We start from the raw sequence: 12,057 nt of genomic DNA, 5'->3' as shown, positions 1-12,057 counted from the left end.
GGCTTCCTTGAGTGTCCAATAGTCTAGTATTCTTGTAGTTCAAGGCAAATAGGCAAAGCTGGAGTCTGTTTTTAGGAATGTGTTGTAAAACTGCTGCTTTCAAATGCTTTTTCAACATAGCAGACACATAATCTTGAAATTGAACCAGTAAACCCCAAATCAAGTGTCTGTTGAAGAAATGTCTTAAACATCAATTAATAAAACCAAAAAATGCTAAAAGCAGAAGTTCTTCTGCAGTTAAGATGCTTGTTCTGAAAACATAATGGAGCAAGACTCTTGTGAAACCCGTGGCATCATTTCTGCCACTGTTTATGCAACTTACGTGAAAGCCATAGTGTTGGACTGCAGAATTAAGCCTGTGATGGGCTCTTGTTCTCGGGTACTATGACCTTTTTTTGCTGGTTGTGGCCAAATCTGGGCTAAAGACTGTCAAAGCCCTGCCAGTGTTGTCTCTTGTGCTGTGTTCCACTACAGTGGTTTTTCCCTGCTTTCCTGTTAATTTTCCTTCCTTTTAGTTGCTCCCTTCCTGATGCCGGCCGTTCAGCTCTGTGAATGCTTGGGGCTGCTGTTGCCCTGCTCAAAGGGGGCTAATAGCTTTCAAAGAGCAACCTGCAGCTGTGGGAGAATATTTGCAGTGGAAATGAGTTGCGCAGCCTACACCAACTCTACTGCTATTCTGCTGTATCTAGCATCTCTGGCAATCCTGCCCTTTTCTGATAACCTTCCTGCCAGGGCTCTGGCAGAGGCGTCTTATAGCAGCTGTTTCAAAGGTGGTTTTTCTCAGCTGCCGGCTTTGCCCCTTAGCTGCAGGGAAGCGTAGTCTGATGCTGATGGGTTGCCCAGTGCAGTTGAAAAGCCTCCGTGACAAAGGATTTACGTTAACATGGCAGGTTCTGGATGGGGCAGCTGAGGAGCACATGCACATCTTGTTGTGCCACCACCACGCAAGGAGAGTCATTTTCAGCTGAAGGCTGAACACGGGAAAAGAGTACCTTCTTCCATAGCTCAAGTCAAGTTTATCAGAGAGTTGAGATCCCGAATGACAGTCAGATCAGACCACGGGTTTCCCTTTTGTCTTATTTGTGCAGGCCCAGCAGAGCAGCCCATCCGGGCATTCCTTAGGAAGTGCTCTTCGCATACCTCGGAGGATCAGCTTGTGTTGTTGAAACCATCTTCTTTGCATGTGCGTGTGTCTGCGCTTTTCTGTACGGCTGTATTGAAATGTGCTGCTCTTGTTGTCACAGAGCTGCCATGAAGGGAACTGCCTGTTCATGCTGGTTGAGTGCCAGGCATGTAAGGGAGTGATCAAACTGAATGAAAAGGAACGCCATTCTGAGCGCGAGTGCCCCGAGAGAAACCTCAACTGCAAATACTGCAAATCGCTTTTCTACTTTCCTGATATAAAGGTACGAGAGCTACGGCATGCACACGTGCAGCTACACACACAGGCAGGCCTGGCCGTCTGGGACCTAGAGGCAAGGGAAAAAGTGTTGAATATTCTCTGTTAGTGCTGATTTGCACTGCTCTTGAAAGGAGCACAGGCAGGTGTTGGTGGACTCAGTAGCTGCGGTGGTAACCCATAAGCACGTGCGCCCTGAACAAATGCTCATGGACTATCCTGGTCCTTCCAAAGGTTTTAACTGGTATCCCAGTCTCTCAATTAAGCTTAATAGAGAACTACTTGTTCTGCTTGAGGCATAACCTGCGCGCATTGTACCGAGGTGTTACTGGGTTGTCTTGCTGTTTGTTTTTAGGGAGGGAAGTTGATTTTTGGATTAATCAATGGTTTGGGATTTAGCTGAGTGGGAAGAACGAGGCACTACTGTGGAGACTACTAACTCTGCCCAGTTTTAATCTTCTACTTCATCTGTTAAGTTCTGGAGGCCTGATCTGTGGGCTGCTCTGTGCCTTGATTTACAACTGATGGGTGACATGTTGGTCCTGAGGCAGCTGGAGGCCTTTAAGGTCCAAGTCAGACCAGTGTCATCCTGCTCTGCTTTAATTCTTTTATTATTGTCTCATCTCTCCTACGCTGATCTAATTTTATTTTCAGGACAAATTCATAATGGAAGAGAGACTGCTCTTATATAGCCTGTTCAACGTGATGGCTTCCAAGAGCTGCCTAAAACCTTTGAGGTTTACACTTGAGTGTAAGAGAGGCTTGTCCTTATAGCATCAGAGCTCATGGATATGAGTTTGGGAGAGCTGTAAAAACTATGATTGCTCCATGCCTGGGGAAGTGGAGTGCAGCGAATCAGGCTTGAATGCTGCTCTCTGACTCCCGAGTAGGGTGGATTTCTTCAAGCAGCGGTAGCATTTATCTGTATTTACACAGCTCTCTCTGACACCCCTGTAGAGAGGCAAGGGGCACAGGGGTGGGATGGGGGAGATTACAGAAGAGTTGGAAAAACTTACAAAAATGTTTGTCTAGATGTTTGGATCTCTGCTGGTTAACGCTAATGTTTCTGGGTGTCTTAAGTTTAGATGTGGACTGGCTGCAGTTCCAGCGTAGCTGTAGTGTTTAACTCCCACTTCCCTTTTTGTTCCTGCAAGCTCAGTATACGTCTGAGATGCGTGTCAGTTGTAGTTTATATATTGGTGCTACTTCAGAGTCTAAATGGAAGATAAATGCTTTATAGTATATTTAGAATAGCTGGGAGGAGGGGAGGACTGCGTAAAGCTCATTTGAGAGGCGGTAATAATTTAATGCATAGCAACTGTCACAGTAAAAGGTAAGTTTTAAATAGCTCTATTTACAATGAAGTTTCCTTCCTTCAGCCAGCCCATAGCGTCTGTTCTGATGCCAGCATTTTGTGGGTCGCGGGGAAGATAGTATCTGCTGTCTCTAGAACATGAGAGCAATAGGTGGGTGGAAGAAAGGGCTCAACCCTTCTGCAAGTGGGATGAAGTAAGGCACCCCGGCTCTTGAATTTCCTGTGTAGACAGTGGCACCAGTCCGCACTAGCTATATATGCAGTTAGCGTTGCCCAACTGAACCGCAGACTGGGCAATCGCTTCTCTGGGGACAGCGCAGCAAATCTTTTTGACTCTGCTCATTTAAAATATAAAAAGGAGAGAGTAACTAATCAGCCAAAGCTGAGCCACTAATGGGTTTCGCTTTCTAGTTTCTGATGTGGTAACAGTATTTTAGCTAGTGTGTATGTTTTCTCTCAATCTCTCTCTCTCTCTCTCCCCCCCCCTCCTAATAGTAACTTGTTTTAATGCTGTTAAGTTTGTACAGAATGAATATGACCAAGTTTTCCAAGCGTTTGATTTCTCATAACTACTTTGAACATTTGATTTGTGTGTGTTTGTGTATGACTACTGTGGAGGGATAGTTCAGTATGCTTATCTTTTAATCTGAATTTTGAACTGTGTATTAATGGAATTTACAGTGACGCATCACGTAACCTTGGACAAAAAAGCAAAACTAGTTCTCTGGAACCTTAATTAGAGAAGTGAGGTATGAAGTTGCTCACTTGTTTCAAGTAGTTGGTGTGAAAAGAGAAGGTTTCAGCACTGCGGAAATGATACAGAAAACGGGGATGTTCTGGTATTCCCAATTTAGCTGGTATTGCTGGCCCTAGTATCTGCTGAGGATCAGGAGTGTTGCATTGCTGTGATTGCTTGTTCAGTGTCTCTGGCTGTGAAACAAATCATGTGCTTTTGCTGCAGGCTGCAAGAGTGGGTACTTGTGTGTAGGGGTTATTAAATGAAACTGTTCTAAAATATTTTTCTTTGTTTGAAAAATGATTTAGCAAACTGATTTGCATGGGAAGACACTATCAGACAGCTCAGCAAGTGACAAGTGTGATCTAAATTCTTATTTCAGTTAACTGAAATACCATTACAGTGGAAAAATTATACAAATTATCTTACTGAGACAGTGGCTTATTTCACTTAACCTACTTGAACATGTATTTTCCTGGCAGAGCTGTAAGTGGAACTTCCTGTTGATTATCTTGTCCATCGAAGCAGTAATTTGATTTTTTTTCTTAAAATTATTTTAGCAACTTTTAGATTGAGGCTGGGATTTGGAAAGCTATGTAGACACCCAAAACTCTAGTAACCTGCAGATCATAGGAATGAGTCAGCATACGGACTTATCAGTGCGACCAAGATTTAAGAATATGTTGTTAAAGGACAGCCCTCCTCTGTAATGAAGTATATACATGTTAAATTGTGTTCATCGTAGCAACCTTATGAGGTCTTTTTTTGATGACTAAATAGTCTCCTGTCAATTTTTTTACAGGCTCATGATGAAGTCTGCCCTAAATTTCCATTGACTTGCGAAGGCTGTGGGAAAAAGAAGATTCCAAGAGAGAAGGTATCTGAATGTTTGCAGATTGTATGTGGTGGCGGTGTTTTGGGTCCTGGATGACTGGAGTTCTCGGAGAGCTGGGAGGAAAACGGAGTCCATAAGAGTGGAGCATGGAAAGCGATTAAGTAGCTGTCATTTGTGCAAATTTGACTTTTCCACATGGCTCAAAATACTGGTACGATGCTAGTGAACAAGGCTAATCAGGCACTTGTAGTTTAGCATTAAATAATGCCGCCTAGCTTTGGCTTGTGTATTTACTGCAATTGGATACGTAGCCTCCTATAGGAAGAGCACACTCTAGTTGAAAGCGTAGTTTGTTCTGCGTAAAGCAACTGTATCAACCATTGCTGTAATTAGCTGCAGAGGGGATTGCTTTCCCTAAACTAATGTATTTTTAACAAATCATCCATTTCTAACAGTGCCTCCACACTGCTGATTCCTGGGGCAGGACACAAAAGTGTAAAAATCAAAGTTTTGGGAAGCATCTCAAAAACCATGTTCATCTGAAACTGTCCTGCCTGACATGGGCAATTATTTTTATTATTGTTGTAACAAAAGGCTTTTGTAGTAGGGCAGGGAATAAAGAAGCATCAAAAGGATGAGTGAAGAGTAACCAATATAATTAAGGACTTAGTGCTGTGATCTGTGATAGTGATCTGCTTGTCTGCAGTCTGAAGTGGGTGTCTAGCTGACACTAGGCTTGTGCCCCTAGGATTCCTGCAGGTGATCTATAGTTTGTTTAAATGTTAACTTCCTCTTTTATCTCTCTCCAGTCTTTTGCTGACTGACTGCAGACGTTGTGCTGCAGTCCTGCAACGCATAACTCCAAGTAACCTGACTCATTGAGTAAGAAAGTCAGATGAATCTTGGAGTTTATTTTGTAAAAATGCTTTAAAAAAACAGCTTTAATTGACATCTGTTATGGCAGATGTAGGTGTTAAATATAGAATATAGTTGTTCAGAATAGACCACTGATACCTAATGTTGAGAGGTATATCAAAAGATGATAATGTGCCAGTGCTTGTTACCATTAATCATACATTGTGTGTGGGAACCCAAAGGATTCATCTTGAAGTCTGAGGGGTTCTTTGCACCTCCTCCAGCAAAATATTCAGCATGTCAGTTTTTGATGGCAGCTGCCGGATTTCAGGTGACTGAGGTGCAGTGTTCTGTACTCTAGCAAGGGGATACTAGACATGGCAGATAATTTTTCCTTGCACAAGTGTATCTACAGGAGTTACTGCAACTACTCAGGCAGAAGCAGGAGGGGCTTTTTGATCTCAGGTTTATAACATTTTGCTGAAAGTGAAAATACCCAGCTGAGGCATGTTCCAGCCTGGGTCACATGAAGTCAAGAATTTGGATAGTGTGTGCAAACTGTTCTGGGTACCATGACACCAGAAGTGACAAGGGAGGATGCAGCAAAGAAGGAAGAAACTTCTAGACTTGCATGATAAGGTGGAGTGTTAGCAAAAGCTAGCAGAATTGCTGGGCTGTAACATCATTCTCAAATTGTCCTGCCTTCAGGTGGTTTGCATTAGCCATGGCTGTTGTTACTCAGGTATAATTTGAAAACTGTACAAAAGTAAATGACTATCTTTCATGAGGCTGTTCCTCAACCCTCTCCCTTTGTCTAAGCTCAATGAAACTTCAAGTTTATTACTCAGCATCCCTAGCGCATGCTGTATATTGTGCTCGTTACTGTTTTTTTATTGCATGCCTATTGGAGGGGCCAGACCTGGTAGCCAGGTGTCAGTGCTGTATTTAAATTACAGTGAAAGTTGAACCTAGTGGCAGGAAGTGTCCACAAAATTTGAAAAACAGTGATTAGCGGTGTCTTTGTTCTCTAGTTTGAAATTCAGAAAACTGAGGACAATGAGATGAAGAGGGAGCCACTTGAGACACACAAGATCTATTTAACACATTTTCCTTTCTTTCTAGTTTCAGGACCATGTGAAGACTTGTGGCAAATGTAAAGTGCCTTGCAGATTTCAGGTTGTCGGATGTGCTGAGATGGTAAGGGCTTGCCTGTTCCTGTTTATCTAGGGACCTATCTTCAGTTCCAGTGTTAGTTATAACCTGCACACTGCTGTAATCCAACTTGTTACAGATATTTGTGTTCAGATATTTGAACACAGTGGTGCTTTAAACCCTTTGCAAATGCAAGGTACATGAGTGATCATCTGCCATCCAGACTTTTAGTATCCAGAGAATGAATTAATTGTGTCCTTAGTGCAGAAGGAAATATTATCCTTGGAGAATACCCCAAGTGCTTTGAGATTCCTTATGGCTACTATGCTTATAGCTGTAAGCACAAAACTGAGCATCTGGTGCCTTATTCTTCAGCCATAGCTTGGCCCTGTCAATATTTTTCCATGTGACTTAGTTTTCCCAGCTCCTAATGGCAGTGTTGATGTACAACCCTCCCTAGGGGAATTACATGAGGCTTTGTCCTTTGGTACTCTGACTGAGCCCTTGTGGGAAGTAATGAAGGAGGACAGGGTAGAACAGTATGTACAGCTGGGGAAACATTAAACATCCATCATTGTATATGAATGCAGCTTTTCTTCAAAAAACTTTCCAACAACCATTTTTAACTGTTTTTCTTTGGTTTTTCCCCTTTATAATTTAAAGCTAACGTTGTGACCTCAAGAGGAGGAATTTGTTCTGTGGATGGTGACAGCGTAGATTGAGCTTGCTGAATGGGATGTATTTCTCTTCATGTAGGTGGAAAATGAAAAGCTATCTGAACATGAAAGCAAGTGTTTGGAGGAGCATCTGTATATGCTACAGAATTTTGTGCTGAGCCTCAAGACTGCCTCTGGAGGTCTAAAGCATCATCCTGCCCTTTCCTCATCACAAAGCAACTCCTCACTGCTGGCAGCAAATGCTCTGTGCTCTGAGTCAGAGCTCTCCAAGCCCCTGGAGCTCCTACGAAGGTGTGAGGCCCTCGAGAGGAAAACGGTGACCTTTGAGAACATTGTCTGCGTGCTCAATCGAGAGGTGGAAAGAGTATCTCTAACAGCTGAAGCGTATAGTCGGCAACATCGACTAGACCAGGAGAAAATTGAAACACTGAGTAACAAGGTGTGTAACCACTGGCTTGGGCTTTCCAGCGCTCTGCTCAGAGACATTTTCAGTTCGCTTTTCCTGTAATTAGAGCATCTCACTTTAGATTCTTAACAATCTCCATAAATCTGAAGACAGAACTAAAATATTTGTGTCTGTGCCTAGCCCTTGAAAGCTTCCTGGAAGGTGGACGTTAAATTGATGTGCATAAAGCATTCAGGTCTCTGTTAGGAATCAAGTTACGCACATGTTGAGTTGTTATTACGGTTTCCTGTGAGACAGAGCATTTCACTGAATCTTCTTGAATTCATGGGCATGATCTCCTTCTGGACCTTTCAAAAGGAATCTAGTCATTGATGCTGTGTTATAGCGTTGTACCTAGCAGAGCATGGATAGCCAGTGTGAAGAGGTTGCCCCAGCTGGTATGCCTTCACACAGTTCCTGTTGAGTGCTGCTGCTTTGTCTTGGTGATTGGAAGTTTTGCAGTTTGTAGCATACTTGTTTTCCCTTGATAAGGGATTTGCCAAAACAGACATAATCCTATTATCTAGCAGTGATTAACTGTTAGGGTTCTTTTTGGTTGTTTGCTTGGGTTTTTTTGGCAGTGTGTTCGCTCTTCTGTTTCTCAGTCTAGTTTTATCACAATGCTGACTTTTTTTCCCTTCCCAGCAGCATCTTTTATATTGCTAATGAAACAAACTGTTCACTGCACTGAAAAGAGGACTTTTCTGCTCACTGCAGGATGGTTTCCAGCTCAGGCATTGAATTGTATGAGTGCATCTCTTCCAGAATGACGGGTTCAAAAAGAAGCTTTAGTAAATTAGCTTATTATGTTAAGTTTCTCCCCTCTTCTGACCTCTGTCACATCTGGAGAGTGTTTCTTAGTAAAGATTAGGCCTGAAGGAGATTTCAGTGTCTGCTGACTTTCTTAGATCTCACAACAGTACATATTTCTAACAAGGCTGCACCATGTATCCCACTGAGCAGGTTCGGCAGCTGGAAAGGAGCATTGGACTCAAAGATCTGGCCATGGCTGAGATGGAAGAAAAGATCCGTAACCTGGAAGCTTCCACCTACGATGGTGTTTTCATCTGGAAGATAACAGAATTTGCCAGGAAACGTCAGGAAGCGATAACAGGCCGCTCTCCTGCGATCTTCTCTCCAGGTTATTATTCACAGACTTGAAAAATAGCAAAAGCCTTTTGTGCTTCAACTGGGTGTGGGGTTTTTAGTGCTGAACTTAGCATGTGAGGTGCATGGCCATTCAGACATACTACTATTTTCTTTTCCCCTTTCCCAGCGGAGACTGAACCACTTTTTAACAATTGGGGTAAAAGAAACTGCTCTACTGGAAGAGATGGCTTTTTCATTACAGAAGACCTTTTTTCTTTCCCATAATGGAAAATGCAGTCCTCAACCCCAAAACAGCCCTGTGTAATTTCTTAGTTAGAATTAAAATGGAGACAGTACAGCTAGCAATAAGTGATTAAGCAAAGGAGGAAATCAAAAATGTATTTTAGTGTCCAGAGCATGAAGCTACAAGAGACAACGTCTAAATAAAAACCCAAACTGTACCCAGAGAAGTGCTTGAATAGCTGTTAAAGGAGGGGGAGTCATCTCACAGAACTTGTCCAACCAAGCGCTGTTCCTAGTGCTTTTAAAAATAAATAAATAAATCAGTTGGTAAACATTTGGTTATGAGCTGGCTTTTTTGCTTATGAAAGTACATCCTAGGATTGCAGCTGTGAGATGAAACCATCTCTTTGCAGGATTTCATTGCTCTTTTTGGTGCTCACATCAGTAATCATTAAGAAATAGTTGAGAAGGTGAATTTCTGTTTTTGCTGAGTAGGAATAGCTTAGGGGTAAGCCTGACAGAGAGCTCTTCAAAAACATCCAGTGCCAAGAGCTGCACATGAACCTAGAGCCTGCTTCCTGGTGTAACACAAAATCAAGTTGTGTTACACAAAAATGTAAGAAAAACAATTGAAATTTTAAAGCTAATTTTAAGTCTGTTTTCTGGATGCTGACTGCTTTTTCTTTTGAAAACTTGAAAAAAGGATTCCCTTTCAGGAGAACTGAAGTGCTACTGAAACCGTTTGCTTGCAATTACCATTTCCTTTCAAAAGTCAGTGACAGCTGTGGAAAACCCCAGCTCTCTGTCATATTCTGGTGGGGCAGCACTTCCTTTCTTTTTCCCAAAGTGAAGAAATTGGGTTCAAGTCTGTTTTGTTTGGCTTTGAGATAGGACCATAAGACTTGCATCCTGTCTACTTTCTGTGCAGTGCTTGAGAGCTTCTCAACCTAAATGTGTCCCAAAACTGCAGTTTCAAGAGACTGACCTGAGCTGGCAGCTCCTTCCTCTTGACCTCTGGCCACATGTCTACTGCTCACTTTGAGCTCTGGAGCTCCTCACACCCCTCCATGAGCTCATGCAACTTGCCGTCACATAAGGGGCTGAGTTTTTTTTTCTAGGTTGAAAAATTGAGTCAGCTTGTGGAGGGATATGATGTGCATCAGAGTCAGTTCAGGAAAGGGAACAGGGTGGGAAGGTGTGGGGAAGGAAAGGGGAGGAGACCTCTTGGTGAACTCAAGACATTTTGATCAGCAGAACTGTGCCCAAAACTGCAGCTTGCAATTGCTTTCACCTCCTGTCATGCCATGTGCTGGCTGATTTCAGTCCTCTACCCAGTAATGGTGTCATGTGAATAGTTCTGCATGGCAAATCACCTTAGAGAGAAAGGCAGTCAAATGTCAGTCTCATAGCTGTGGGATCAGGGTTTTTATAAATAGTGTCATCAAATGAAAAACAATACTTTGTGAGGCACCAGACAGTATGTTCTTTGTTGCTGGTTGTTGTCTACAATCTGTTAATGAAACATTTTGGATGTGACTTGAAGAATTGGAAGATACAGGTTGTCTCTGCCTAGTACTTGAGGATGTTTATGGAGAGAAAAGTTTTTTTTTTTTTTTTTTTTTTTTTATCTTGCAAATGCAAAGTACAAGGCCTTGTTTCCTTTTGTACTTGATTGTGCCACTCTAGATCAGAGATCTTCATTTCTGTTGCTGATTTAGCTGAGAAAATTAGCTTGAGAAATGAATGTTAGGTTTTGTTAAGAAATCCTGTGGAGGTGTTTTTCTCTTACCATATGAAATGAATAGACTAGTACTCTTCAGTCTGGGAAAGAGACTGCTGGGATGAGAGAGGGCTATAAAATCATAAATAGGATAAAAAAGGGAAATGGATGAATTATTTGCTTTATATTGAAACATAAGAACAAGGAAATAAATCAGGTTTAAACAAATAAAGCTCAACAGCACTGAGAGTTAAAAATTGTTGGCATATGCTTTTGCAAAGGCAAAAAGCATAAGAGAATTCAAAAAGGTATTAGGCCAATTCACAGCAGAAAGCTTCTTCAGGGGCATTGAAGTGGACAGTATTAATCTCCTGCTTGAAAACCATCAGCAGCTGGATGGTGAAGGCTTGCTTGGCACTTGCCTTGTTTCCTATGGGCTTTCCCTACCCTGCTACCCCTGGCTAGGGGAAAACAAGATGCCCAGTTCACTGTTCTGACAGTGCCTTGAGCACAGTATTGTAGCACGCAAGGCATTTGGCACTTCGGCTGTCTGTAACCTTTCCCTGAATACTCCTTACGCTCTGCTCGATCATCTGTCCTCCAGTTCCTCGAGAGGTTTTACATGCTCAGGATTATGAGACTACTCAGAAGCCCCAACTTGACTTAGAGGGCTGTTATGATATGCTGCTTGGGGTATTAGTAGAAAGTAGCTTATGCCCTGAAATTATTCAGTGTAGGTGAAATGGGTAGGGAGGTGTGAGCAGGTAAAATGAGTTGGGTAGTGTCAGTGGAGGAGCAGATGACAAAGCCCTGATCTGCTGCTCCTCACTAGGTGCTTGGCCTGTGGAAGACAAGCTGCACTAGTTCCCAGACAGAACACCAGCTTCTGGCTTTCTCTTGGGAGTTTTTGTAGTGGTGGGATAGGGAAAGTCTGAAGGGTTAGCAGTTTCCTTGGTTTGTGCTACAAGAGCATATTATCTAGACCTGGAGGCTTGTTACTACCTTATCTTTGACTACTTTGAACTTCAGTCTGAGATCATATCTGACTGTTGTCTTTATGTGGTGACTTTTTGGAACCTCTCCTTGGAGCAGATATGATAATATCCAAAGTTTACTTCTTCTAGGGTCCACAGAGTTCAAAAGAAACTGTTGGTGTGAGGCTTTGTTGGTTCTAACGCTCATGGTGTCTGTTTTGCAATGCTTTGATAGCTTTCTACACAAGCAAGTATGGCTACAAGATGTGTCTGCGTGTTTACCTGAATGGGGATGGCACCGGGCGTGGGACCCATCTGTCTCTCTTCTTTGTGGTAATGAAAGGCCCCAATGATGCGCTTCTGCGATGGCCCTTCAACCAGAAGGTAGGTTCGGGTCAAAGCCTGTTTTGCCTAAAGATGAGCTCCTCTGTGGTTTTGTGCCCACATGAGCTTCTAGTCACTGTCAGTCTGGTTTACTTAGCAAGCACAAGAATAAGACAGGCTTTTGACACATCAGCCACTCTTGGGATTCCCCTGTCCTGCTGAAAGTACCAAGTACTGCAAGGGAGGACAGATAAAAAGGCAAAGTCAGTGACAGGAGAAGAACAGCATATTTA

At 42.7% G+C, this 12,057-nt stretch overlaps 1 protein-coding gene across 7 annotated transcripts in view; it reads left to right on the top strand.

Annotated features, from left to right (window-relative positions):
* Positions 1-12,057, top strand: part of TRAF2 (TNF receptor associated factor 2) — a 29,459-nt gene that overhangs the window by 12,094 nt on the left and 5,308 nt on the right. For 6 of the 7 annotated variants that reach the window (XM_062591136.1, XM_062591141.1, XM_062591139.1 and 3 more), the window contains exons 5-10: positions 1,245-1,406; positions 4,253-4,327; positions 6,263-6,337; positions 7,049-7,408; positions 8,378-8,555; positions 11,676-11,824. In XM_062591136.1, the coding sequence (XP_062447120.1) occupies positions 1,245-1,406; positions 4,253-4,327; positions 6,263-6,337; positions 7,049-7,408; positions 8,378-8,555; positions 11,676-11,824 (999 nt within the window). The remainder of the gene's footprint in view (positions 1-1,244; positions 1,407-4,252; positions 4,328-6,262; positions 6,338-7,048; positions 7,409-8,377; positions 8,556-11,675; positions 11,825-12,057) is intronic. The other variant, XM_062591143.1, reaches the window with a different exon arrangement.

This window comes from Rhea pennata, chromosome 18 (assembly GCF_028389875.1).
Source record: "Rhea pennata isolate bPtePen1 chromosome 18, bPtePen1.pri, whole genome shotgun sequence".
In the NCBI taxonomy this organism is placed as follows: domain Eukaryota; kingdom Metazoa; phylum Chordata; class Aves; order Rheiformes; family Rheidae; genus Rhea; species Rhea pennata.
This window is presented reverse-complemented; position numbering and strand designations above follow the sequence as displayed.